The sequence below is a fragment of the Falco biarmicus genome, chromosome 1 (genome assembly GCF_023638135.1).
Source record: "Falco biarmicus isolate bFalBia1 chromosome 1, bFalBia1.pri, whole genome shotgun sequence".
Lineage (NCBI taxonomy): Eukaryota > Metazoa > Chordata > Aves > Falconiformes > Falconidae > Falco > Falco biarmicus.
Genome location: NC_079288.1, coordinates 37697759 through 37725657, shown reverse-complemented (window position 1 = coordinate 37725657; position 27899 = coordinate 37697759). Strand labels below are relative to the sequence as shown.

The 27899-nt window shown below is 43.3% G+C and overlaps 1 protein-coding gene across 9 annotated transcripts; it reads left to right on the top strand.

The window, feature by feature from the left end:
* Positions 1 to 109: 109 nt before the first annotated feature.
* On the top strand, positions 110 to 27899 carry PISD (phosphatidylserine decarboxylase). 9 transcript variants are annotated; one of them, XM_056344960.1, is made up of 8 exons: positions 110 to 215; positions 3722 to 3816; positions 8915 to 9090; positions 22260 to 22496; positions 22618 to 22756; positions 23572 to 23718; positions 24657 to 24817; positions 25148 to 27899. In XM_056344960.1, exons 1-8 carry the CDS (start codon positions 166 to 168, stop codon positions 25370 to 25372), a joined length of 1230 nt encoding a protein of 409 aa, XP_056200935.1. In that variant the 5' UTR covers positions 110 to 165; the 3' UTR covers positions 25373 to 27899. The 9 variants fall into 9 exon arrangements, with proteins under 9 accessions (XP_056200935.1, XP_056200961.1, XP_056200906.1 ...); XM_056344931.1 differs by lacking the exons at positions 110 to 215; positions 3722 to 3816 and adding exons at positions 17496 to 17912; positions 20052 to 20217 and having other exon boundaries at positions 8954 to 9090; XM_056344920.1 differs by lacking the exons at positions 110 to 215; positions 3722 to 3816; positions 8915 to 9090 and adding exons at positions 11889 to 13739; positions 17496 to 17912; positions 20052 to 20217.

Below are 27899 nucleotides of genomic sequence, written 5' to 3'. Positions count from 1 at the left end.
CACCGTACTCCCCTCAGGTAACGGCCCCTCCGCACAGCACCCCCGCTCCCTCACAGCACCTCACAGCACCTCACACCGCCTCCCGCCCGGCCCCGTTCCCGCCCCCGCCTCGGCCCCGCCCTCACGCGCGAGACGCCGCAGAGGACGCGGCGGCGACGCGGGAAGATGGCGGCGGCCGTAACGCGGGGCCCTGTGGCCGCGCTGTGGCGGAGCAGGTAGGGGCACGGCAGCCGGGACGGCACTGCGCTGCCCGGCGGCGAGGGGGATAGGGCTGGGGTTCTGCGGCCCCGGCAGAGCTGCGGGCGAGCGGCAGCCGCTGCCTGACAGCCGGCAGCCCGGGGGCGGGGGGCGTGAGGAGGAGCTGGGCGGAGGCCCGGCCTCCCCCGGGCCGGGGGCTGCAGCCGCCCCTTCTCTCCGGCTGCCTCGGCCGCGGGAGCTGCCCTGCCGGGGTGAAAACGCGGTTGTTCGTGGTGCCTCGGCCCTGGTCTCTGGGCATGTGCGAGGAGGCTTGGCCTCGTTCTCCAAGCTGAAAAGAAAGATGAAGGTTTTACATTTTTAAAGAAAGAGAAGCGTGTGGCCTCGTATAATTTTAACTCATTGCACAGTGTGAGGTTGCCAGTGTGTAAGTGTTTAGTAGGAGTTGGTAGAGGGGGGCAGCTGCTGCCTCCGGTTATATAATCCCGGTGAGGAGCAGCTGTGAGGAGAAGTGCCTTGGCAGAGCCTGGCAGGAGGCACTCGCCTAAAGCTTGTGTTTTTCATAGCAAGGGAACAGTGTTAAGAATCCTGTTTCTGGGAGATAATGCTGTGTTCTGAGGGAGAACACGTGGTCCCCTGACTTCTCTCTTAAAACCTGTTGAAAGCACCTCGTGTGCAGAGTATGCGTTACCGCCGGCTTCGGTGCCCGTCAACAAAGTGTTGTCCCTCCTTTGCTGTCCCTGATCCTGCAACAGCTGAAGTAAGTAAGTTAACACGGGATCCCGTCAGCTCCTGCTCCAGCAACATCCAGCTGGGTGGTAGAGGCTGGAGGACAGCACCCTCCTACATGCTTGTACCCATCAAGGCCGGATTGTCAGGAGCAGGGAAGATGAGGCTGATGGTAAACTATTTAGTCTTGTTGTCTTTACCAGGTTTCAGAGTAAGGACTAGGCTGGTTTTCCCATGTTGGACACCAAAACCAATTTTGGTAAGAGCTTAGGGTCTACAATTAATTGTTGCATACTTCCTCTGTAATGATGCATCTGCTGAAGTACCAAGTCCCAGTATGCCCTGCCCTACCTTAGCAACATGGACAGCTCCTGGATGCTCCTGTGAAGCCAAACCAGCTACTTCTGTTCTGCCTTTGCGTTATTTTTTTTAGATTATTATGATTCAAGACATAATACTGGTGCTTTAGGCTGTAGCTAAGTTTTTGGCAGTTTTCGCCAACTTTTTAGTGTTCTAAAACTTTTCTGGTAAATTTAACTATAGTGCTAACTGGGTTAGTTCTTAGATTTTTGAATCCCTTAGAAGTAACCCGCAGGCTCTCAGCTTACTAATGGGCAAGTACTGCTTTAATTCCAGGTGTTTTAATATGTTGTAAAGCAGGCCTTGTAATACCACAAATTAGTGTAGGTCTGGTGTATGACCCAAGTGGATCAGCTGACCTCATTGTTCATGACAAAATTATATCATGTTGCTATGCAAAACATACAGGTTCTGCAGCAGAGTGGGAAGGTTTTTCTGACTTGCTAAGGAAATAATATCCTGGGAAGTGATGCAGCAGTGTGGTATGTTTAGCACCTGGTTACAGGAATTTGTGTTTTGGGGAGGGACCTTCTTGTCACATTTGGGTTAATACAGTAGTTTTGATAGAGACCGTAAATCTGAAGGGCAGAATGAAATATTACTGATACCATATTATGGGGGTAAGTGAAAACTGTAGCCATTTGTCCTTGGCTAACATTAAAACATTGTTAGCAAGTTACTAGTATCATAATGTGATTTCTAGACAAGAAATCTGTTTGTAGACTCTTCTTCTAAATAGAGATGCTGTCTGTATGTAACTCAGTAGGCACCTGAAAGTAATTCTTAAACTCTTAATAATCACTTCCTTGCATTGAATCACCCTGAATGATGCAATAGCTTGTAAGCTAATGAGGTACTTCTGTACTCAGCGTGTATCTGATCAAGAGCAGATGAAAGGTCAGAGGGCCAAATGAAGACATCAAGCTGTGGTATTTGCACCCCGGCAATGAGTGGGTTGCACAAAGACCTGCCAGACCTGGTTTTTCCCAAGGGACTGAGACTGTCGGGTGTGAGAATGCTGCTCCTCTCCTGTCCTGGCTTGGGCTTGTGATTCTATCTAACAGCTGTGTGTGTTGCTCTGTAATCTTTAGTACTTGTCTAATCCTGCTTGTTTATAGACTTTAGACAGGAATAGTTCTTGTACAATTGGATGGATCCTTTTCAGATTTATTAGAAACATGAAATTAAATATTATATATTAAACATGAAAAATCCTGATTGAGCCTTTCCCCTGTGTTGGCCAGTTACAAGTCTACTTTAAGTGTTTTTAGTGGCAGAACCACTTACTTGCATTACTGTTCACCAACGTACAGAGTGATAAGACAAATTCTGAAGGAGATACTCTGTGCCTGGCAGCCTTTTTACTTTTCCAGCTATGCTGTTTGGTCTAATGAATGGCATTACTTCTTCACAGAATCCGTAACTTTTCTGTGTACTCCTCCTCCTCACCAGCATGGTGAGGAAGGAGATACATGAACCCAGTTTGTAAATGTCTCTTAAGATAGTTGCTGTTGTAGGAGGTTCTTAAATAACAGACCTGTGTAGCTGCCTGGATGGAATAATCCCAGGCGCTAAACCATCATTACAAAATTTACCACTATATTTGCAGGCAGAGTTTGTTTTGATCAACACGGTTGAATTCAACTTTGCCCATTATAAATACTACCTTTGGATGGAAGTAAATACGTGTTAGCCACGTTGTCACAGAAGATAACGATGCTTGTGCTATGTAGTTTCCTTGTAAGTAGAGCAATCTTGTTTTAATCTTGTTTCCCCAGCAATATACAAGTAAGGTACTTAACTTAAAGGAGTTGTTTGTATGTTGTTGCATAAATTGGTCTGTGTTAAACTGGAAGTAGATTTAGAGAGTACTAACTCTCATCAGTTCTAGAATCCCTATAAAAAAAAAAAAAAAGTGACAAATAGATTACTAAACACATAGGCCAAGGCAGTGCACAAAGCAAGAGTATATTAGATTATTTTAGCTTGTTTTTTAAAAAAAGGCTCAGGTTGTATTCACAGTCACAAACATTTTAGAACTCCAAACAGGCAAAGATATGGTACATAATGACAACATAATTAGTTGCCTGAGAAGGGCTATTGCCAAGATCAGCACACAATACTCAGAAGAGTATCACTGTTATAATAGAATTAAGCTCAAGAGGAACATATGTCAACATTTGTTAAGAAAAAGATGAAATAGATGCAACATTCAATATCTACAGGAGTAGTTGGATTGTCAGGTTTTTTGTTATTTAGGGAAGAAATAGGCCAGAAGAGAATAGGCTCAGTGGAAATTTTATGATACTTTAAGGAGAGTTTTCCCTGTATGTTATTCAGCTTCTGAACGTAAGATTATCACTACATTGAACTGCTTACATTTGCATTATTAAATATCTGTACTTAAGCAACTGCTTCTTGTTCATTGTATTTTCAGTTTGCTGACTAATTGTAACTTCCTTATACGTGAGAACTTGCGTGTTAGAACTGGACTCCTGTGGAAGCGGCCACCTTCCAGAACATTTTTCAGTGGTAAGTGAAGGCTTGTGTATACCTAGTGTTTTTCAGTTCAGTATTACTCAGTTAGACAAATTATGGTCACATATTGGTGAATTTGAAGTTCTTGAGATTAAAGCAGAAGTGGGAGTCCAGGATCAGAGACCTATTCAATTCTTGGCATTTCCATAGACGCAAGCATGCAAATTGTGCTTTACTCATTTAGTGTTATGTTTTCCATATAGTAAAAGAAGTGTATTTACCTATTTCATAAGGTAATATTTCATATTTCCTTATGAGGTGTTACTCGTTGTTTCATTCATTACCTATTTCATAAGGTAATATTTCATTCATTACCTATTTCATATTTCCTTATGAGGTGTTACACATTGTTTCTCAGCTATTTTGGAAAACTTGGATAGCAAATGTTGTAGCAATAAAAATTTAAAAAAGCCAGAAATCACTTCCTTTAACAAAAGGAGCATTTTGGACAAATAGCTTCCCTAGCCATGGTTGAAAGCTGCTTCTCTGTCCTTTTAGAATTGCCATCTGTTCCACAACAGGTATGAGGAACCCTGCAGAGATGCAAATCTGGACAGATGTTTAGATGCTATAGTATCCAGAGTGGTATTGGCTAAAACTGGAAAGGCAGAGCTGATCCCATCTGGAGGAATGTCAGCCCCCCAAATCAGGAATACCTCCACAGGGGCCATACAACTATTTATCATCTGGGGTATTTTCTCTCTCTCATCCTTTTTGTTCACTCTAACACTGCATTATACCTGTCTGTTTATTAGATAACCGGCTTGCTCTGTCATTGTGATATCTGCTGCCCTAATGGTCTCTTTTAATGTACCCACTTTGAGAGTATTTGTCTTTTTTTAACCTCCTTTGATACTTTGGCAATCATCCTTTTTCACTGGGATTATCACTTCTGAAGAAACCTGTGTAACAGAGCCAGCAAAAGAAGAGCTGGGATAATGAAGTGAATGGCTGCTACATTTCTAATTTTTTTTTTCTACAGGAAATTTATATTGGGACCTGTTTCCTTGGCAATATACCTTTTTTGACAAGTTTGCTATTTAATTAATGTGTTCAAACATTAATAGCAGCTCTGTGCCCCTCATACATGCCTTGTTGTATGTAAATACAATACAAATGCACCTTTCTCATATCGCGTTCATCTCAGCACACTAATGAATTAGATTTTTCCCCTGCGAGCATTTTTGTACAACTTAACAACATCCTGTAAACTAGAAGCTCGTCGTGTAACAACAGTGTCACTTCTTGGCTTCACCAGGTCAGCTGTATGTGAAATGTTTCCTGGTACTCCCTACTCTCAACAACTGCAGAAAGTAGGATATTTTGTAAAGCAAATTTAGTCAGATAGATTGTGATACTAATAACAGGTGCTAGAGGAAGGAGGACTCTGAGGAAGAGCATATATAATGGAATTTCTTTACATGTAGCTTTTAAACTTTCCAAAACATCTGAATTTTTCCTAGTGAAGATGATCTCTGCATAGTAAATTAAAACCCATTAACCATAGGTTTATTTTCCTTCATTAACTTCAGCATGGTACTTAGTTTTCTGAGGAGTCTACAGCTGAAAAACTACTTTTTAAAAGACCGATACAACTTAGCAGAGAGATGCATGTTAGGAATGTGTTTTTATATTAAAAAAAGCCCACTTTAATGAACTTGCTGAGCCACTAGTTCAAGTGCTTCCCACACCTACGTTGTATCCTTTTTCCTCAGTTTGAAATTTGACTTTTTTAAATCAGCTTAATGTCCTGCTACATTTCTTAATCCGTCTGTTGCTCAACAGTGTAGAGGAAAGCACAGCCGTGTAGCAGGTCAGGCATGCTTGTATCTTTCTTTTGCTGGACAGTGTCATGAAGGTGGCATGAAAGAATCTGTGTGGATGTTGATTGAGACATCTTTGTAATGGCATAGTTATGAATAATGAACCTGACAACTAAAATTATATCCATTATCGACATGAAAGCCAGTAAACCAGTGTTAGATGTGAAGTGGCTGACTGAGAAGGGCAACATCAAGCTTAATATAGAGTGGATAATAAGAAAGTAATAGCATAAACCAGGTGAGAATTTGTTGAAAATATTCAAATGTATTACCATTTGTAGTGCAACTCATCAGCTATTCACCTTGAAAAGTCTGAATCATATATTAGTATAACAACTGCATATAGTCTTCAATTTTTGTTTCCTTGCTAGCTGACGTATTAATTCCATTTGCTATTGAATCCATTTCTTTGGGTTAACTTTCCTGTCCAAGTCCTTTGGCCGGTATGTCATATTTGGATATTTCATTATTGAAAAATACGCTTACACAGATTAATAGAAAAAAGAGTTCAGTTGTCTAGAAATCAAAGTTAGTCATTACAGAAAAAATCTGGGAAGATGAGTTGCATAATGCAAAATTGTTGATCACATGGAAGAAAAGGTTGTTTGAAGTTAGCTTTGAGCAAATCAACTTTTTAGCCAGCTGTTTTCTAATCCATTGATATTTTAGATTCTGATTTGGATTTAAATCTAGATGACTTGCAAATTATGCCATTAGGAAGAAAAGATAAATCTTCTTTAGTTTTATCTCAACCCCTTGTAACAGCCTCCCTCTAAGTTTGTATCTTTTTCTAGAAGAAATTCTTAATTTGGTCAGAGTAACAAAGCAACATTTATATCATTACATCTGATTGCATAGATTAGAGCATGCCTTCAGTTATGTAGTTGGCTTACTCATCCTGAATTTTTTAATGTTTGAGGGAATTAATCTTTTTCCTCTGTTCCAGAGAAGGAAAACGTTGCTTTCTTTTTTTTCTTGTTTGCTGAATGTACTCTATGTTTAAGAGAAATCCAAACCAGGTTAGCCTTATCTGTAAGGAGCTCAGATTTGGTGTTGGAAGCATCTGAAAATATATGTTCGAAGTCCTACACCTTTTTCCTCGTGTCCTGGGCTTGTTTGTAGTGGCTCATGTGCCAAGACATGAACTTTCCTCACATTCTCATGCTGCTTGCCAGAGAGCTGCAGTAGTGTTAGTATCACTTGAGAAGATGATGTTCTGCTGAAATCTAAACAGCGCCAACTGCCTGAACATGGTTTTGTTGCCGGAATCAGGAACTAATCCTTTTGTCTTGGAATTTGTAGATTTGTGTGAATTTCATTCATGTCTGAAAGGTGTGGGATTTCATTTTATGAGGACAAAAGCAGCTTAACAATGGTGTGTTAGATGCCTTTGCCAACGATCATGTTTTAGGATGCCAGTTATAGAAGTGCTGTTTCATTAATGCTGGAGATGGAGAAAAGTCAGCTCTTCAAATCATTTATCAACAAATTAAATTGTGTTTGCTGCAGCTAGTGGAATATCAGCTATTTTGTCTCTAGCACATCAGTGTAATCAATAGAGGCTCTTCAAGAGGAAACATCCTCTTCCTGGACGCAAATGAGAAAGAGGTGTTCAGGCTGAGGGGTTTTGGTTTGGGAATTTGCTAAGCTCTGGTGAAATAGCTGAGCAGCTTTGCTAACTTAGAGCCAAAGGTGTGGTGGAGAGGGAGTTAAAGGCTTTAGGGCTAAAGAGTTGTCATTGGTCTGTGTACGGACATTTCTGTTGAACTAGTGATGTAAAGTTGAAAGGTTGTAGTATCTTTGTAAATGCAAAACAGATATAAGTCTGTCTTTAAAAACACTGAACTGCTCTAAATGACCCCTGTCCTTTATTGAGCGTTGTTCTTTAGGGCAGAATATTCTCTAGAATCTTAACTGTACCGGTTGTTGCTGCCTTGTTTGTTCGGTTTGGGGGGGTGGGGGTGGTGTCCCTGCAGAAAATAAGATATATATTTTTTTCAGTCAGAATAAAGCTGTTTTCATATTACTATATATTTCAGGACATATAATTCAAACAACGTTTTAAATCACGTATGTAGGAAATAAATGAGCAAAAATCCTGTTTTGGTAAAACAAAATATGAGCAAGAATTACTTTTATTGGGCATCTTTTTACAGCATCATGGATGAAGAACAGCTGAATGCTTCTAATCAGCTCTAGAACTAAAGCTTCCCAGATTTATAAGCTATTACGCTTTGTCTCTATGCTTGCCTAGAAATAGATTTGGTGTTTACTGAATTCTTTTAGTTGTTAATGCATGCTTTCACAGTCAAACCTTAAGCTGGACATTCATGGAACAAGATAAAGTCCATCCGTTTTGATTCTGGCTCTTTTGCATTACTGATTGTTGTGGAAATTACACCAATCAGTGTCCAAGAACTAGTTCCTTTGGGCATTTTCTCTGTCTGGCAGTGACTTACACTCATTGCCAAGAACCTTCAGACTGTAATACGGATGGAAGAAGCACAGTCTAATACTGACTTTAGCCCATGAAGCCTGAACATATTTGTTTTCTCTGAAGATTTTGCAAGGGAAATGCTTCCCGCTGCTGTGATTGCCCTGTGCGACTGTCCTGTTGCTTAGTGACAATGCAGTGTATGTGTATCTCACAGACAACATGTAAGGTTTGTTACGCAGGAGGAGCTTGGTAATCCTCAGTGAGAAACAGCCGTAATATTAGATTTCTTTTTTTTTATGTGATGACCTGTATTACAGCGGAAATGTGCTTATTGTCCCATTTACCAAACATACACTAAAGCAGATTGTCGTTTCCTTCCCTCTTCCAGTTAGCTGTACAATTTGGGGATTCCCCAACTATAATGAGAGCTTTAATGACAGAAGCATGAAGCTTCACAGTTCTACAGATTGTTCCCCAGCAACTGGTTATTCTGTACAGTAACAACATGAAAGATCTCTTAGTTGGAAAGTACAATAGTGCTTTCAGGCAGCTCATTTCATGTATTTTTGGGGGTAAGAATGTTGGAAGGATGTAGGGTGGGAGGGACGGGGATGAGATTAACAACACAGGTGAACGAGTGTTCGTCAGCTGAGTTCCAGTGACTTGGTGAACTGCAATAACTGGAGTGCTTAGCAGATTCTGTACATACCTTCTTTGTTGTAGATTTCTGATCACATTTTCACCACCTAAGCTGACATCCCTCACTGCTTCTTTACTTCATGTAGTTGTTCTTTTTCCTGAAGTCTGGCGTTGTTTTCTTTTTCTGTTACAGACAGGAAGAAGCTTCATACTGCTCCAGTAGGGCAAGTCTTCCGCCTGCGCCCCTTCCATGTTCTGGTAGCTACAGGTGGGGGATATGCAGGATACAGAAAATATGAGGATTACAAGTTGGAACAGCTGGAGAAGAGGGGCATAGAGGTGCCTGTGAAGCTTGCAAGTGAGTGGGAGGTAAGAAACGTGGGGCAACTTTGCTTCTTCCACCTTTGATGAAAAGTCTCTCTGCTTTCATTCCAACAAGGGAATGTTTAATTTGTCCTCTTCTGGCAATGCATTTTTGACAAATCATGGAACTGAAGTTTCTTAGTAATTTAAGTAATTATAATTTTGACCAAAGTCAATGTAATGGCACATTAGGAACTGTTGGTGTCTCCTCCATCTTTTAGTTTAGCTGACAGTTTATTATTTTAAATATTTGCAAATCAAAGTTAGAAGGGATAGTTAATCAAGTGGTTGTATTATATATTTTGAATAAAAAGATGTTTGGAAGTCATTGAGTCATTCAGGTGGAAGTCATGTAGTCCACCCTCCTGCTTTAAAGCAGAGCCAACGCTGAATTTAGATTGGGTTACTCAGGGCTTTGTCCACTTGGGTCTTAAAAAATCCCAAGGACAGAGATTCCACAGTGTCTCTGGGAAGCCTGTTCCAATGCTTAATTGTCCTTAGAGTAAAAAATATTTTCCTTACATCCAGTTGGAACCTTCCCTGTTTCAATTTATGGCTTTTGTCTCTCCATCTCCCTCAATAAAGAGCCTGGTTTCATCTTCTCTGTAACCTCTTCTTGGATGTTGGAAGGCTGTTGTTAGGTCCCTCCAAAGCCTTCTCCTTAGCCCATCCTCATAGGCCGTGTGCTGCAACCCTTTGACCAGGCTGCTGGCCCTTCACTGGACGTGCTCAAGTCTATCAAGATCTTTCCTGATTCTAAGAAAACTGGACACAGTATTCCAGATGTGGTCTGACATGCACAAAGTAACAGGGAATGACCTTCCCTTGGCTTCTGCTCCTCCATGCTGTTGGCCTTCATCACTGCCAAGGCATGATGCAGACTCCTCTTCAACCTGCTGTCCACTTGCAGTCCTGAGAGAGCATACAGCATGCATCTGCAGTAACTGATGGAGCTGTGGCTCTCTGTAGTACAATGCATTTTCTCATTTTCCCCCCCTTGCATTGCCAGGCAGCAAATTAAGCACATTACGCAATTTACAGAATTAAATACAGAAATCAAAATAGGCAGGACTAAAATTACATATTGTAAAATGAAAAAATAAAAAAATCAGTGCTGAGGCTTTTTTGTCCTCGCAGTTCTAGCTGTGGGTACAGCTTGCACAGTAGTTGTAGGGTTTATCTTCTCACAGGCTGCTCAATCTGAGCTACTCCGGGCATTTCATTTACTTCCTCTATGCCATCATGCCTTACACGCTTTACAAGGAAGCTGAGACAGTATTAATAGCTAGTTAATAAACATCTGGCTGTTTTATTTGTGAATACAGAGCAAGACCTTCTTCTCACAGGTTAACACATAGGTCTGTAATGGCTAATCCTGAGGGTTTTTTGCCTTTTCTTTCTGGATTCCAAGGAGTTTAGAAATCATTGTGGGATTGCAGTGTGTATATGACATTCATAGGTCAAATACCCATGGCAGCACTGAAGTAAGAAATACTTTATAACTTCCTATAACTGCTGTATCTCCTTTGAAATATTAGGGATATTGTACAACTCTGTTAGACATTTCGACGTGTATGTGGTTCCAGACGGCCAGGTGAGTACCTGCTTCAGTGCCATTTCTGAAGGCAAGGAGTTAAAACTTCTAGGATTGTAGCAATGTGTAGGAGATGCTTCAGTATTGACCTTTAGCATCCCCATTTCTTTGCATTCCTGAGCACACTGCCGGTTTGTGAGTGGTTTGGCCACATGCCTGTGGGGGACTAGGCTGGAATTTTTAAATTCATTTTCACTTGTGACCCAAATCAGATATGATCCAGGCAACCCAGATGCTAACATTTTAGACCATGATAGCTCCTGAGGAATTTGTCCGTTAAATCTGTCTTTTGTATGTTCTTTTCCTGCTGAGGCTTATTTCAAACAGGTTTTATGTTCTGATTAAAAAAAGGAACTGGTAAGTGCTCATGGAGTATTTATTTTAAAAAGCAATGTCAATTCAGTTTTGATACTTGAAAACAAATGTTCTTTTCTTTATTGTTCATACTTTTTGGTATGAAATTGGCAATTCCCTTATTAAATTTGCTTTCTTTTATTATACTGATATACTAGTTTGTTTGATGGTTATTTGGGGAAGCTATGAGTATTGCTTTTGATGAAACTGCTTGAAAGGATTTGGTTTTTGCAGTGGGGAATCACAAAACATTTCAACCTGATAAGCAGGGCTCCAAATGCAGCAGATACTAGTAGGAGACTAGGGAGGGAAAGGGAACTTGACAATTATAAGGAAAAAGAGAAACTGTTCAGACATTGCAAGAAATATTCCAAACAGTGAAGGATTCAAGAAAAATAAGAGCTGCATTGTTCCTTGGAAAGTGGAGTGTCTTTTTTTGCTGACCTGTCATTTTCCATTATTGTGGTTTTTACATCCTTGGAAGCACACTTAAAAGTCTGGGGAAGAGCAGTGTCATTTTTAGAGTGGAATAAGCCTTTGCATGGGCAAAAATAGACCAAGTGTGATTGAATGGGCTTTGAAAGAGTAACACAGAACAAGAAACTGCTGCACATGCCCTCGCTGCTGAGCCTGCTGCTGTGAAGTTCTGATTCCACAGTACCAACATCATGTTCATGTGTGAACATGCACTATCTTCTACCTGGCAGCTCTGTGTGTAAGGCAGATCCCCTGCTTCTGAGCAGAAGACAGAAATAGGTGATCATCAGCATGTTACACAGGGACAACCTCCCTGTTGCAGAGGTGCATGTCAGTAGCGTCGTCGAAGTGTGCGTAGTTTTTGATTGAATGAAAGAATATGGTTTTGCTTTGCTCAAGCTTCATAAAAGAAGGGGGGCAGGGGAATCAATCTGATTTAAGTCAAGTGTCCCTTAAGCCTTTCCACAGCAAAAGATGAAACTATTTTTTTGTTTAGCATAGACCTTTTCTTCCTAGATTTTCTTAAGAGACATTATGTAGCTAATAGCTTGAGCTGATTAATGCCTTAGTGTGTCTCCTACTGTGAATACCAGTGAGGATCAGCTTTCATTTAATTAGATGAGGTAAAGCAGAGGGCTTGGAGGGAGACGGGTAGATATTTATCAGAGGGATGGAAGCTTACGGTTTCAAATCCTTGCTGTCACAGAACCTTTCCCAGTGGGGATCTGCATGCATACCATGCCTTTCATATGCTGACTAGAGGCTTTTCACCTCTTCTCACCTGGGCACTGGGGCAGTCATAGAGTATGGAGGAATTGCTAAGGGAAACCTTGGCCAAAGGGTGAGTTTGGATGAAGTGTGACCAGATGAACAAGAGTTTTCCTCTAAAGAGAGGAACTTCTTGTAGCTGTCCTTGGCTTCCATAGTTTGTTCTGTTTTGTGTAAGTGAAAAGCAGTGTTTGTTGGAGTGATGTGCACCAGGAAGAACACAGTGAACCTTTAAGGGAAGTGAGCTGTAGTGACATCTGATAGTACAGATGAGATGAATACGCAATTCTGTCCTGTTCAAAGCTCAATTTATTGTCATGGGCCACAGTTTCTAAAAACAGCTTAATTCAGTGGGGAAGTGCTTGAGTATAGGTTTAGGATCTTGATTCTCAGAGATAAACAACACAGGCTTTCCTATTGATATTAAAAACTGCTCGTATTTATGTAACAAAGGATACTGCATGCTATTTTGGCAGTACAAACGGAAGGTGGTTTTCTTGGCCCAGAGGAGACAGACATTTAGTATTATGGTAAGAGGTGTGTATCAAGTTCAGGAAAGAGCTAATAATGGAAAAAACTCTGATTATTTTTTTAATCCAGTTTTAGAAGAATGAAACGTAGTCACCAGTTGGTTGATCTCTTATTCGTAATTCTTGCTTCTGTGTTCTGATGTTTGGAGTTTTATTTGAGCAAACATGCAATTACAAAAAAAATTCTCGTAGAGCAGTCCAATGTGTGTGATGTTCAGAAAATGTTTAAAGCGGTGAGATTTCAACATCATCAAAATGTGTGAGGGGCATGATGGCGTAAAGGTTTTTCTCAGCTGTCCTGGAAGACTGAACTGTGTAGAATCTGACCAGTGAGGTGGCTTTTTGACTATGTAAGTCTGTTCTGTCGCACACAATTTGCAGAGCATCTCTCTGGGATTAGGGAGCAATTGATTGGGAGCGTCTCAGGGGCGCTTTGGGAGACTGCGGCGTGCTTCCTCGCCACTTTGGCTGGACTCGCGTGTCAGCCTGTGTTCGGGCAGGGCCATGGGGCGCAGGGCAATGCGCTGCTGCTGGATTCGAGCCTTGTTCCCCAGCACGATCTCTCGCCCCGCTGGCTTGGCCTTGGAGGCTAAGGGTGAGGCAGGGGCCTCCCTGTTCCCCGGGAGCGCCGGCTGCCCGCCGGGGCAGACCCCTTCTCCCGCCCCGGGGCGCGGCCGGGCCACGCAACGATGTCGCCGTGTGCCGGCTCCGCCGCTCGCTCTTACTCCTCGTTGTTCCCTTTTTCTCCTCGCTCCCTCCTGCCCTGGCCCCTCCTCCGGAGGGGGCCGGGGCGCTGCGGGTAGGCCCAGCTGCGGCGCCACTGGCCGGGCGGCGGGCGGAGGAGGGCCGCCTGCCCCACGCCGCTTCCTTAAGGCGCGGAGCGGGCGGCAGCGGCGCGGCCAGCGGCGGGGAGCGGCCGGTAGCGGCGAGAGGTAGGTGGGGGCCGCCGCCCCCTGCCCCGCCGGGCGGAGGGAGGGCTCGGGGCTGGGCGGGGGGCGCTGCCCGGGCTATGTTCAGGCGCCGCGAACGGCTTCGCTAGGGCGGGGGCGCGGCGGGGGCCGGGGGTCCTTAGTTAATCGCTGGGCTCTGGCTTGCTGGAAGTTGCGGGAGAGCTGTTGTGAAGTCTCTGCGCTCTGATGAGCAATCTCGTAGCGGATTTAGCGTTCCGGCACCGCGGATCCCGGCGGTACCTTCCCCGGCAGCCTCTGCCGCCGCCGGGTCCCGCTTTGCTGGGGAGATGCAACGCGGCTTCAGGCTGCCGTGGGAGAGCCTACACGGGACAGAGGGTTTGCTTTGTACATCTCTGAAGCTAAAATACCAGGGTTTTAAACATGAAGTGGCATACGTTACTACAAAATATTAATACAGTGTGGATTAGGTGTCATAAATTTTCACGTCCCTTTGCAAAAGTAAATAAAACTTTCCTTCCTTGCTTCACAGAAGAGACCTTTGAGGGTATGTAACAGGCTTTTGGCCCAGAATTCTGGTTGAAGTTTAAAAAAACCCACCCGACTTTTCATGGCTAGCTTAAAATACTCCCCCCCCCCCCCCCCCCCTTTATAGAATGCAACTAAAATAGCAGTATAAAACTAGCGGGAAACAATCAAAATGTTTATATAGAAAGGCTTCTTCATATGAAAAGTAAAGAATTTTAGAAATGATGGGTAGATCAAGCAGAGCACGGTATGTTTCCTTAGCCAGCAGCAGTACAGCTGGGGAAGGTGGCACAGCTGGCCAGGTCCTGTGTGCCCGAGCTGGAGGTGACCGTGCTGCTCCACAGTGCTATGGCCTTGGCAGAGGCTGGCTCTGCACTCGGGGTTCCCCGCAGCAAGAGAGCAGTTCTGGGGGGCTCTTTGAGTTCGGGAGCTCCTGAGTGGGTGTGGAGCATCCAGCATTTCCCTAGCTGGGCTGGCTCCGGAGAAGGATGGGTGGGAACGTGACTGGAATTAAACAGATACTGCTGGGAAAGGAATGGGACCTTTAATAAACGGTCACAGAGTACCTCTCCCTCGATTGCAAGACCTTATTTTTGCTGGCACTTAAATAGAACACAGGATCGTTTGGATGGATACGGTGCATTTTTCAAACAGTAGCCCTGTTACCAAATGTAGAAAGTATGACCAGAGGGCTTTGAGCACTCCAACGAGCACATTCCAAGCCTAATGATTCATGCTTACGACTTAAAAGTGAGGCTGCAGGTTTGAAGTTCAGTTGCCTATTAGTCTTTCCTGCAAAAGCCTTGCTGTGTTGTTTTTTAAAACTTGAGGGAAGGGCTTGAGGTAGTAATAACAAGTAATTAAACGGGGCCACTGGATTTTGTGCTTATTTGAGCTGACAGTGCAGAGTGGTGTTGCATAGCTGGCAGATTAGCAGTTCTCTATTAGATAATAATTCTCTAGGGATTTATACCTGCTGGTAACTGCTTTTACTTACCTCACATGGATTCTGGGTGCATTCAGACAGGTCAGGGAGTTTGGTACTGATGTCCAACCTTCTACAAACCAACAATCATAAGATTCTTGTCTAAGACAGTATCGTAGGCTCTGCGGCACTGCCTGTCCCAAAAAGTTCAGCTATTGTGATGCCATTATGCGAGTTCCTCTGTTTCCCTGTGGAAAGTGGGTAAAGTCAGGGTGGATTTTTCATTTCAGCCTTCTTACACTGTAGGAACAGCACATTGTTTCTGGGGCAGCCGCAGCGGGGATGGCAACTTGCCATATATGTCAGCATTTTACACCGGACTTGGGTATTTGCATCTTGGTGTGAATGAATGAGGTCAGTAGAACTGAACTTCAGAGAAACATAGGCTTTCTTACTCATCTGAACTCAAGTTTGTTTTTTTAAGAAGTGGAGAAAAAAAACTTTTAACACCAGTATTTCTGTCTCCCTGGAGAAGAAGCTCTCTCTTGAATGACATACTTTGTTTTGAACTGAAAGGTGGTAGTACCCACTGCACTGGGCTGTAGAACATTTCAATGTCCATTTGTTTTTAGGGAGCAGGTAAGCTATTTAACCTTTTCCATGCTTTCATAGAATCAGGCTTGTTCAATCTAGAATATAATAATGTCTTGAAAATGTATTGGGGGATAAGATAGAATTTCTGCTGAGAGAGCTTGTGGGTTTACCTTCCTTATCCTTAAGGGAAGAGTACTGAAGAAAAGGTAGATAAGACTTCTGTTTGCTCTGTTGTCTTTCCGCAAAGTCATGCATAGGTGAAGGTCTTCAGAGGAGGAGATCAGAGCAGGGAGCAGGGTGCCAGCCTGGCCTGCAGGAGCTGGGTACAGCTGGGTGCTGCAAGCTGCCTGAACAAAGGGCAGGCTGCGGGTTGGGGTGCTCTGCCTACTTCTGCCTGGCTTCACCAGTGCCAAACTCTCTCTTTCTCTCCACAGTTTTGTGAAGACACGTGTTCAGTGTGAAAATTATTTTCATCTTGGACTGATGAAGTGCCTTTTGAAATGATGTTGGCAATTTAGCATGTTTCTATTTGAAATTTAGTATTTAATGGTGGTAATTTCTAATGTTGCTGGCAAATCAAGAGAAGTAGCTCCCCTGTGTGCCTCGTCGCTTTTCTTTGATTTTTGATGGGATTTTGGGTAACTGCTTTCATCATTTTAATCTACAGATGGCTTCATTTTTGTTGTGTAGGAGTTCCTTGTGCTAGCCAGAGAAAGACTGAATAGTATTTTAAATAGGAAAACAAAAAAAGTTGGCACAGGGCTCAAGGATGAAGCAGTATGTGTTGAGTGCTTTCAGTTGATCTTAAGTTTACCTTTTTTGAATGTTGGGGGTTTTTTTCCCCCAATATGCAATTGTTAAAATTTAGTTCCACTTCCTGAACCAGGGATTAGGTTTCAAGCTCCCTTAACAGTCCAGACCCAGTCACATGAGATGCAGAACATCTCTTGAGATGTGCTCTGCAGGGTCGAAGAGGGAAATGTCTCGCTATGTATATTCAAAATGCTCAGGTAGACGTACTGCAGCCTTTTGGTTTTAAAAAACAAAACCAAACCAAAACAGCTTCCTTTCCTCATGTTTTGTATTTTAGTTCTTTCTACTGGACATAAAAGCTGTGACAGAACTGGGAGCCACATAATAAGACTCGTTAACTCTTCTTTTATACCCAGTTCTCAAGCTGGCCCTAAACCTGGCTTATTTCATTACGGATCTGGGTATTTGTAGAAGAATGTCCTGTACCTGCTTCCTGTGTGAGTCTCTTTGAGATGGAAAGAGACTTAATGAAATGGATGCTTGTGTCTGACTAGGGGTGTAAAATAGAAAGACGTTCCTTTCCTTTCTGTTTTCTTCTTTCCAAGCTGGACATTAAGAGTAGGAAAGGTTTTTTGGTGCCCGGCAGTCCAGAACTCTTTAAGAGACAGCTGCTGCACTGCAGATTTGAAGCTGGGAGTTATCTCCTCCTCTTCTCCGCCCCATTCCTCCTCCCAGCCTCGGACTCAGCCTAGCTCTGGGGTTAGCTGTGCAAGGCCAGCTGGCTGTTCAGCTGACTGTAGTGCCTCGCTGCCCAGCAGCCTGAGACTGCAGGGTGTTTTTTGGAGAGTTGGGGTTCAATGGCCACCCTGGCTAGCAAGAAGCAAGGACTGCTTATACGGACAGCTCGTTTTTACCTTGTGCAGAGTCGGCTTTGTAGTGGGATGTTGAAATATGACACAATGCCTGTTTGTTTGCAATAGCTGCAACCCTCGTAGCAGAGATTCAAGTGGGAAACAGAGGGGGAATCCAGAGACAAACCAGCGGGGGAATTAGGAACTGTGACGCCGTGTCCTCTCTCCTGTGCCGGAGCAAGCAAAGGAAAGAGAGGTAGAGGAAAAAAGACTGAGCCTTGCAACCAACCGTCACCCTGACGATGTGTCAGTCAAACACCCTGCAGGGACCAGATCTGCACACAGGGAAATGGTGAGATGCTATAAAGCTTTATCTAACCCTCCACCCTCTTGCTACAACCTCCACAAAGTTAAAATTCATGTCCGGAGGCTGCGTTCAGGGAACGGCGGCAGCGGCAGCTGTGCCGGGGACCAGCACCCACAGCCGGAGAGGCCAGGCCCAGCTGGCTCTGCTGGTGGTACACCAAATAGGAGAACTCGTTTCAGGTACTGTTCAGTATTTTCTGCGTTGCAGGAATGGTGACTGAAGGGAGAAATGAGGGAGGGAGGATGGGAGGGTTTCTGGGCAGAAGGAACGACAGCCGCCTGCAAAAGCTTTTGTTTGGCCTAATTACTATAAAGCTTCTTACGCGTTGAATTGGTAGAGAAGGGCATGCTGTTATATGACAAGGGGAATGAGGAGCCTGTCATTCCTTTGCTTTCTACTCTGCATCGCTAGGAGAATGGAAAAATTAGTGAAGGACCGCTCTGAAACCAGGCCAAGGCAGTGAGAAGCCCGAGGGCTCCGGAGCGGAGCGAGCTGCCAGGATGCAGCTCTGCAGGGATTGGTCCATGGGCGACTGCAGTGAAGGGGGGGGAGAGCAGCGGGAGGGGGAGCGGGACCTCCGCTCTCAGCGCTGGCAACCTGGCTCCCGCGAGCAGACTGCAGGCTGGTGGGTGGTGAGGATGGGAGGAAGAATGTCAACTGTGCCTTCCTATTGCCGTGTTGAGTCAGCCCCCCCCTGCCGAGCAGAAAGCCAGCTTTACCTCTGCTGAGGCAGCACTTCATCTTCTCAGGGTGGTTTTCTTTTTGTTGTTTTTGGTTTCCCCTTGCACTGTGATGCAAGATCATGCTCTGTTTTTTACTTACTAATTCTTGGGGGAAAAGTAGTTGTGTTCACTGCAGAAAAAATTGCTGAGCCAAAAGCACCATTGGTGAGAGTTGTACCTGCCTGCATGGTATTTTAATTGTTCCAAGTTTTGAAAAGAACATATTGGCAGGAAAATTTCCTTTTAACTTCCAGGCTTCTTTCCATCTTGGAAAGACATAAGCAGTTTTTCATAGTTCATATCATATAATCCAGTGAGAGCGAGCTGTTCAGAGCCAGAGCGTACCACTTCCAGTTTGTGTGCACACACAGCTGTATCCCGGTCGCAGGCACACTGCCTTCAGCTGTGTGTGGAGAACAATCTCTTAGCCAGGATTTAAGTCGGTGCCTGGAAGATTTGAATGTTTTGCCCTCAGGTAGGCAGACTTCTGTGGAAATGCCAATGGTTTCTTCATGCGTAGAAGGCAGAGGATAAATAGGGACCTGAAAGGGTCTGTCATCCAGACTTCCTGCAAGGGTCTGAACTGAGGCCCATGGTGTCCTCTGCTAATAAGCTGAGCAGCTTTTCCCTCTGAGATTTACAAGTTGAACTCCTCCACAGCCATACGTGCAAAGTGAGTTTCCTCTCAGTCAGGACATCTACATGAGAAAAAAATCATAGGTGTGGTTGGCTATGAGGCAAAGGAGTTGGTTATTGGGCTGCAGAGACTAGGTTATCTTGCAGCATTAGCAATATCAGCTTTGTCCACGTGTTCTCTGTTCAGAACCAGCACACCCAGTGAAGGTTTTAAGGTTTTACTTGTAAATTGTATTCATTAACTCCAGAGTGCCGCTCCTGCTGCGTCTCAAGCAAGTGCTTGTTTCTCAGTTTGTGAGTGACCCACAGGTCTGTGTAAATTTCACTCCAGCATCTTTTGTGGTACAAAATACAACTGGAGGCACAATCTAGTCAAGATGCCTTCAACATGTGAGCCCTCTGAGCGACCTCAGTTTATTAGGTTTCAGGGATTTCTTTCAGAGTATCTGTTGTTGCCTTAAAGTTGTCCCTCCATAGAGTTCTAATTAAAATCCCAGCATCACACATTCCTAGCTTAGGGAATGCTGTTTGCTGTCCACTTTGACTGTCCAGCAGCTGGAGCAGTCGCAAGACATGTTTTCTGGGGATGTGCTCTACTGAGATTTGTTATTTCCACCGTAAACTATTGTGTTACGTTGTTAGCTGGATGAGCCAGCTGTGGCTTTGTTTTCAAATTTCACCTGCAAGTGATCGTGCCTTTAATTTTTGAGGGTATCATTCATAAAATGTGACCGGTGAGAGTGAACGCCATTTTTCGGGCAGAGGATTTTCTTCCTTTTTTTGAACATAAACTGCTCTTTATTTTGGGAAGGGGAAGAACTGCTCAAAATAAAGGAGTAAAGACTTGCAGAATCAATGTTTAAGTAAAGATTAGCAGGAATAAATCATCCCCAGCTACCAGAAGCTGGTGGTTCTGAAGCTGAGATGGCTGACCCTCATATTGTGTATGTAATCTTTCAGGTTGCAATTTCCCCAGCTGGCCCTGAGGCGAAGGTTGGGCCAGCTAAGCTGTATGTCTAGGCCTGCTCTGAAACTCCGTTCTTGGCCTCTGACTGTTCTCTATTATCTTCTGCCTTTTGGTGCTCTTAAACCCTTGACCAGAGTGGGATGGAGGCCTGTGAGCAGGGTAAGTGTGAGCAGGTGTCTCTTGCGCTTCGTGTCTGTTAGCAGTTTTATCCTGAAGGGAGCTGGCAGCAGCTGGGTGTAGAGATCCTTAACGTCGGACAGGCGGATGAGCACTGGCACGAAAGCAGAGAGATGCAGTTCATGTTCCCCTTTAGTTTTTACTGTGCATAGTTGTGTTGACTAATTGCTTCAGACAAGTGATTTTTTTCAGTAGCAGAGAATTTCTTTGTCCTCTAGCAGTCAGAGATCTACCCAGGAAAATCAACAGAAACTTTTGAATTAATTCAGTCACCTCGAAGTATTCGGGCTAGGATAAGGCAGACCAAACATCTTCTCAAGTTCCCTTTCCTGGCCCCATTGAAATGGTCTCGTGCTTTCTGTCATTTTTGCACAGAGAGGGCTTGTTCCTCAAGTTCTTTGAGCATTTGTAATCCAGCCTGTCCAAACGATATGCAAATCTCTGCTCAGATGCTGTTGAGAGCAGGGTGTAGGATGCCTTGCACATGGTTATTCTCCCCACAAATCATGCAATTTCAGAATGCAACAAGCACACGCATATTTTGATTGAAAACTGCAACAAAATTGTCCTTCTGAAGACTATTTCACTGAACAGCTGTTCGGTTTGATCCCATCAACTTGAAAACCAGGCTCTTTTGAGAGAAGAGGCTACTAGGAAATAGTACTTTTGACAATTTTTGTGATTTTACAGTTGTATCTGCATATTCTCAGCGTTTGGGAAACTTCTATTTTAGAAATTTATTTTAGAAATAAACACTGTATGTTAATATAGCACATCAAGTGGCAAAATGGTTTTTCTTCAGTTCTTCAGCTTCTGTAACCTAGGGTAGTGTTCATTTAGAAGTTTTTATGTGAAGTAAGATTAGGTTGGTGTTTTCTTTCTGAAATACCACCGTATGTGACACCCAACAGCGATTTGTGAGTGAAATTTTCATTTGTCATATTTGATACAACGGACAGGCTCTCAGCCACTATGTACTTCTGTTTGTGTTTATGGCTGTGTTTTGCAAGACTTAATTTTGAGGGTATGATTTAATACTGAGAATAAATGACGACTCAGTCGGGAGTTAAATGTAGCTGAGCTGTACTGTTCAAACAAATGGTACCAGATTCAGCAGATCACTGCTTCTTTAGCAAAACTGGTTTCAGTTTCCTTGGTCCACACCCCCCCACGCCTGGATTACACGATGGTCATGCAAGCTTTTTGGCTGCCGCGAAGCACCGCAAACCCCAGAAGAGTTACTTGCTGGAATGACCAACAGGAAGACACTGTCATCTGTCCAGTTACATCAGCAGCATGTACCTCTTACCGACATTGTTTCATTTGTTTTTCTTGCTACTAAAACTTAGGCTTTGGTGTAAGTCCAAAGGTATATTTCTACAGAAATAAAGGCACTATATACTCTTGCAATTAGCAACTCCCATTGCTGTGAGAGAAAGGGTAAGGCTGGCCCAAGTTTATACTGGTGCAGCTGCATCCATATGTAAACATATGGATGGATATGTTTCTTTGATCGTACCAGTATCATTAGAGCAGTACAGTACGGGGATGTGGAAAACCACCCCCACCGGTAGATGCCTCTGAGAAGCACATCATCGAACACTGAGAAATTATCTTTCAGTCAATTTTCATTTGGTTATCTACAAAAATGAATATATTGGTAATGTTTAACCCTCCTGATGAGTGTTCTACTGTGTCTTTTTTTTTGTAAGCCTCATATTGGGCAGTTTCCAGTAACAAATGCGGAGCTTCAGCCTGCAGGGGAGTGGAGATTCTGGCTTCAGTGTAAGGTTATAGTAGGTTTCATCCTGTCCCTCGTCTGCTCCCATCAGAACGGAGGGAGTGAGGATGAAGCACAGTGTTTTTTGCCACCATAAAGGTTACTTTGTGTGTAGTGTAGCCCGCTGGATTCAAGGAGTGGTTAGCAGGGTATGGTTTGAGCCTTTATGTTTTATGGGGAGAAGTAAGAGAAAGCTGTCAGTGGGAAGAACCGAATGACGGTGGTGCAATTCATCTTTCTTTAGGTTGCTCTGTACAAATCGGTACCAACTCGACTGCTCTCGCGAGCCTGGGGTCGCCTGAACCAGGTGGAGCTGCCTACATGGCTCCGCAAGCCCGTTTACAGCCTGTACATCTGGACATTCGGAGTGAATATGAAGGAGGCAGCTGTTGAAGATCTGCATCACTATAGAAACCTCAGCGAATTCTTCCGCAGGAAGCTGAAGCCACAAGCGCGGCCAGTCTGCTGTGTGCACAGTGTGGTGAGTAAAAGGAAACGAAGGCTTTACACTACCAGCTTCCTCCCACCCCCCAAAGGAACGTGTCTGCTTTATGAGGTATAATGAATTACTAATGTGTTTAATTTTTTTCTCTTCCCTGTAGATTAGTCCCTCTGATGGAAAGATCCTTAATTTTGGACAGGTAAAAACCTGTGAAGTAGAGCAAGTAAAAGGGGTTACTTATTCTCTGGAATCTTTCCTGGGACCTCGCATCTCCACAGAGCAACTGCATTTTAGCCAGGGTGAGTGCTGTGTTTCTTCTGCTCTGCCCTTTCAGTGTTCACAGAGATCATGAGAAAAGCAATTGCTGCTTTTCTCCCCCTCACCCTTTCTGAGATTGTCAGGAACAAAAGCAGGTCTGATTTTTGTTTGGTTTTATTTGGGGATAAACATGCGTCTCTCAACAGCAGCTTTATAGTGTCTTGCCTGGCTCGTTCCAATTATCTGAATTTAATCACCTGGGTCCTACAATTAACTCCCAAGATCTGCCACCATAATGAGACAGTAGCATTCCTGCTGTCAGACTGAAGTGTGCCCAAGCACCTGTTTAGCAAAAATTGTATAAGCTACTCTATAACATGATTTATGCTCAAGCGCTAAACTTGTAATGACTTGTGCTGTTACGGCTCTGCAAACAGTAGCATTATTTGCAGCATGAGCACAAATGCAACTGATGCCCTTTATAAAACCAGGGAGTCTTCACAAATTCTGTCTTAAAAGGGTAGCTTTGAGAAAAGTCTGTTCTTAAAAGGGTAGTTTTAATTCTGTTTCACTGGGTTTCAGTTCCTGTTCTGTTTAGGGAAGGGCAAATTCCAAAAAGAAGGAAATTCTAAAATTATTAAAACAATACAGGATTTAATTCTGCTGTAAAGGGAAAAGAACACTTTGAAATAGTGGATCCTTGGACAAAGCGTATCTTTTTGTTGTCTCAACAATATACGTGGACTGCATTTAGTCCTCTGCTGTCACCACTGGTTCTCCTGTAGACTGCTCAGCTGTGGTAGATGACTGTGAGAAGTATTTCTTTAACCCCTTTCTTTCCATGGTTTCTTTGCAGCCCCAGCTGGTAACTCTTTTCAGCAACAACTAGTCACAAAGGAGGGGAATGAGCTGTATCACTGTGTAATCTACCTTGCACCAGGGGATTATCACTGCTTCCACTCACCCACAGACTGGAGAGTGGCACACCGACGTCACTTCCCAGGTATGTTTCCGTTCCTAGAAAATGGATGCAGAGCAGCTATGGCAGACAGCACGGGTATGGGCCGCAGCTGAACGAGGCACACCGCTGGGGCAGTTGTACCATCACATGATAGGTAACAGTAGAAAAGTGATTTGTCACAAATGGTAATGAATTTTATAGTAGTATAGTTTACCAGAACAAATCCCATAGAAGTGGTGAAAACAGTAATATTGTATTCAAGCTTTTTTTAGTTTTAGTTCTTTGAAGTAATAACTGTTGACGCATGCTGACCTGACTTGTTCCCAAACACCCTCTGGTCATTTTGTAGTGTGGGAATGAGTCCCTGGTACCACCTCAGTTTGGTGGTAGAGGTGTAGGTATGACTGCTGCTAGAACAGGCTTCAGCTAAGGCAGACATTTTGAAAGGGACTCCTCCCCCCCAGATCTTGCTCCCTCCTTTAAGAGCAGGCTTTAACTGTCTGGAAATGCAGTCAAGGTGAAGCTGTAGATGGGAATAAGTGAAAGCCGAGGGAGGCAGTGGGGGTACCAGTCAGCCTGAAAATAACCATTTTCAGGTATGAAAACTGAAACCCTTTGTGCTCGAGCAGAGAGAACTGGAGATGGTGTTCCAGACTATATTCAAGCCTTAAAACGAAGAATGAGCAGGGTCATTGGCTTTCCTCTGATTCTGCTAAGAAAAATGAAAAGTAGTATGAACCCTGCCCAGGAGTGTGGATCATTCTGGACAGGAGACTGAAGATTACATCTTCCTAGGACCCTTTTGTTTTCACTGCAGCCTTGTCTTTCATTCGCTGTGCCTAGCATTTGCCTCTCTTGCTACAAACCAGTGACAGACTTTACTTGATCGGTTACAGTCATATTGAAAATAGCATTCAGATAGCGTTACAATACTGCTACAAACCAGACAACTTAACGGAACCATTTTCTCACTATTGTAGGCTCTCTGATGTCGGTGAATCCTGGAGTTGCCCGCTGGATCAAGGAACTGTTCTGCCACAATGAACGGGTTGTCCTTACAGGTGACTGGAAGTACGGCTTTTTCTCTTTAACAGCCGTGGGTGCCACAAATGTGGGCTCTATCCGCATCTACTTTGACCAGGTAAGCAAGACAGCAGTAGGCAGCTTTCTGGTTTTGATGGGTGATTGGTACAGTATAATAAAATAAAATTACAAAAAAATTTTTAAAAAATATTCTTACCCTGAAATTAAGATGTTTTGCAATACTGATGTTCTAAGACTGATTTAAATAAGGAAGCCAGTGCCAGTATAGACTATTTTTTTTTTTAAATATTCCTATTGTACTTTGGAATTGTAAGCAAGCCTCCTGCATTGAAAATGCCTGGATCTCCAGATCTCCACAGTCCACAGCTGTGCTAAGGAATATAGAAATTGAAATCCTCAAGTAACAGTTTCTCTCTTCTCCGTACAGGATTTGCATACCAACAGTCCATGTTACTCTAAAGGTTCCTACAATGACTTCAGCTTCATAACCAACAACAACAAGGAGGGGATCCCCATGAGGAAGGGGGAACATTTAGGGGAATTTAACTTAGGCTCCACGATCGTACTGATCTTCGAGGCACCCAAGGACTTCAAATTCCACCTCAAAGCCGGACAGAAGATCCGCTTTGGAGAAGCGCTGGGCTCTCTATAGAAACTCTCTCAGCAAGAAGGTTTTCTATAGGAAGGAATGCGTAGCACACCACTGAGTGTTTCACTGACATATGTATCACTCAGCAGGACCTGGGTGAGGAACACAGATGTCACTGCTGTGTTAAACTGGAGAGTACTGGGTCTACATTTACATGCTGCTGAATGCAGAAAGAGACCTGAATGACCATAGACGTATCAGGGACAGTTGCCTTGTAAAGATGGTGACAGTGGACGGAGGTTTCTGTCCCACCCTGTGCCTGTAGTCTTTCATGTTCTCCCCTCAATGTGCCACAGGATAATTATGTTGTTAAGGCATCTTAAGTCCCTTTTAAGCCTTCCTAGGCTGTGCAGGTGCAATGGGGAAGGGTGGAGGTGGAGATTAGCTGAATTTAAAGGGACAGGGACAGGCTGAGTCAGACCTTTACTAAAGAATGTGTTCCTGTATTTATTTTGTTCTACAACACTCAAGCAGACGTTCCTGTATAAAGGCAGCCTGTGAATGCATAGATTGCCAGTTAAAGGGGCTAGTATGGCTTCACAGCCCCAACTAAGCAAAATGTACAACAGACAGCATTCATACAATAAATTACTCATCCAGGTTTTCTACTGTTAGACAATTTAAATTTTTACCTGACATTATCCCTTTAAAAATGGACTGCACTGTATTTTAAACTTGACAACACTGTGTCTACATTCCACATGATGAAACTGGTTATCGAGGGATTTTCTTTTAAAGAAGAAGAAAAAAAAAAAAAAAAAAAGGCAAAGCTGTGTCTCCTATTCCTAACCCATGGTTTCATCTTGCTATTCTGGCCTTAAAGATTTTGTTTGTATGAGAGACAGTTACTTCACCTCTTGAATTAAGGGGTTAGAAGACATAGGGGCTGGTTTTCTTCTGGGATGCAATGGGATGGCAGCCAAAATAGGTTTTTGCTTTCTGCTATGTATCTTCAATGTTGTTTTGTCACTAAGTTCTTGAAGAATTAATTCTTCTACTTACAGAACAGTTTCAGATACTTCAGGATCATTTTTTATTGCATGGAGGGAAATGCCCTGTGCATTGACTGTGTATAAAAAATATTACGGATCTTTCAAGCAATCCCAGGTTGCCTCCCAGGTGCCAACCTCGCCCTCCTATAATGGATTGGCAACAATTTCATCTTATTCAAAATATATAAACAGCACGACAGCCCTGACTTCTGCCCTCATACTTACCAGGGGCTGAAAGCTCTATGCTGAAGCTTCATCCTACCGTAAAACTTCAGAGCCTCTTTGTAACTTCATGTCAAGAAGAGTTAAAAATCTTAACACCTTGGATCTGTTGAATATGGCACTGATAGAAACTGGTACCAAAGTGAAGAAGAGGAATTGAGTTTTAAGGCAATGTATCAATTGTTTTTAGAGAATAAACTTTTTCAAGTCCAGGTACTCAAACATTTAGAACTGACTTGGCTGTCCAGAGTTTATGAAACCTGCCTTTCTGCTCTTTGAAAGATTTCACGTATTACTTCCTTGCTTGAGCTACGTTTCTGCTGCTTGAAGGAGATGGTAGGCTTTGACCAGCTCCAGTTTCCTAAAGAAAAACTTTTCTTTGTATGCACTGCAGAAAATAGAATATAATTTTGTTGTACAAATGTCTGGTTTGCCAAGTCCTGTATGCTTAGCTTGTCATCAGGAAAGAAGGGATGATAAACTGCCTCAAAAGTGATGTAGCCCAGCCATGACACAGATGATGGTGGCTGTTTGGGTGACAAGCAGGAGAAAATTCATTTGGCTCTGAGAGTCAATGTTTCCTCACTTTACACAGGGGGGAGTTTGAAAGCTTGAAGTGGCTCTCAGCCACCTATCTTGTTACGCTTCTTGGCATTAGCAAGGTTCCTCCTGCAGCAGTATATTACCATCTACACGTTATAGAAATGTGCACTTTTTTTAAACCACTGAAAGTGAGAAAAGACTAAGGCAAACGTCAACCCCAAGAGGATAAAGCTGTGACTGGCCTTCAGTGGCACTTTAACAGTAGAAAGCAAATTTGTTCTAGTGGATGAGAGAACAGACAACTGGATCTTTTCCCCCTTTGCCACTGGGCACCTATGACATCCAGACACAGCCAAAGCAATTTAAGCTTTAATTTCTTCCTACTCAGCATCATCATCCACAGTATCTGAAGATTCCTGTTAGCGTAGTAACAGAGGACTGGTTACCTGATGTTTGCTTTACTAGAAATCTGAGAAGGGGAGGATTCAGCATGCAAGTGGCTTTTTTTGTGATGGTCTTAATACTGTGCAGAGCTAGCTAATTAACAAATATTACTTGTTACGCAGTTGTCAGCAACGCACCCTGGAAGTGAAAGCAAAGTTCCTAGCAGGTACTGATAATGCTGTGAATTTCTCCTGCACGGAGAATCCATTTAATTCAACTGTATCAGTAGCACGGTATTTTTGTATGTCAACGTGTATGACTTACTGACATGAACTCATTTAATTGCAAACATTTTGAAATAAAGAGTCTTATCAGTGTTGCTTATCTTT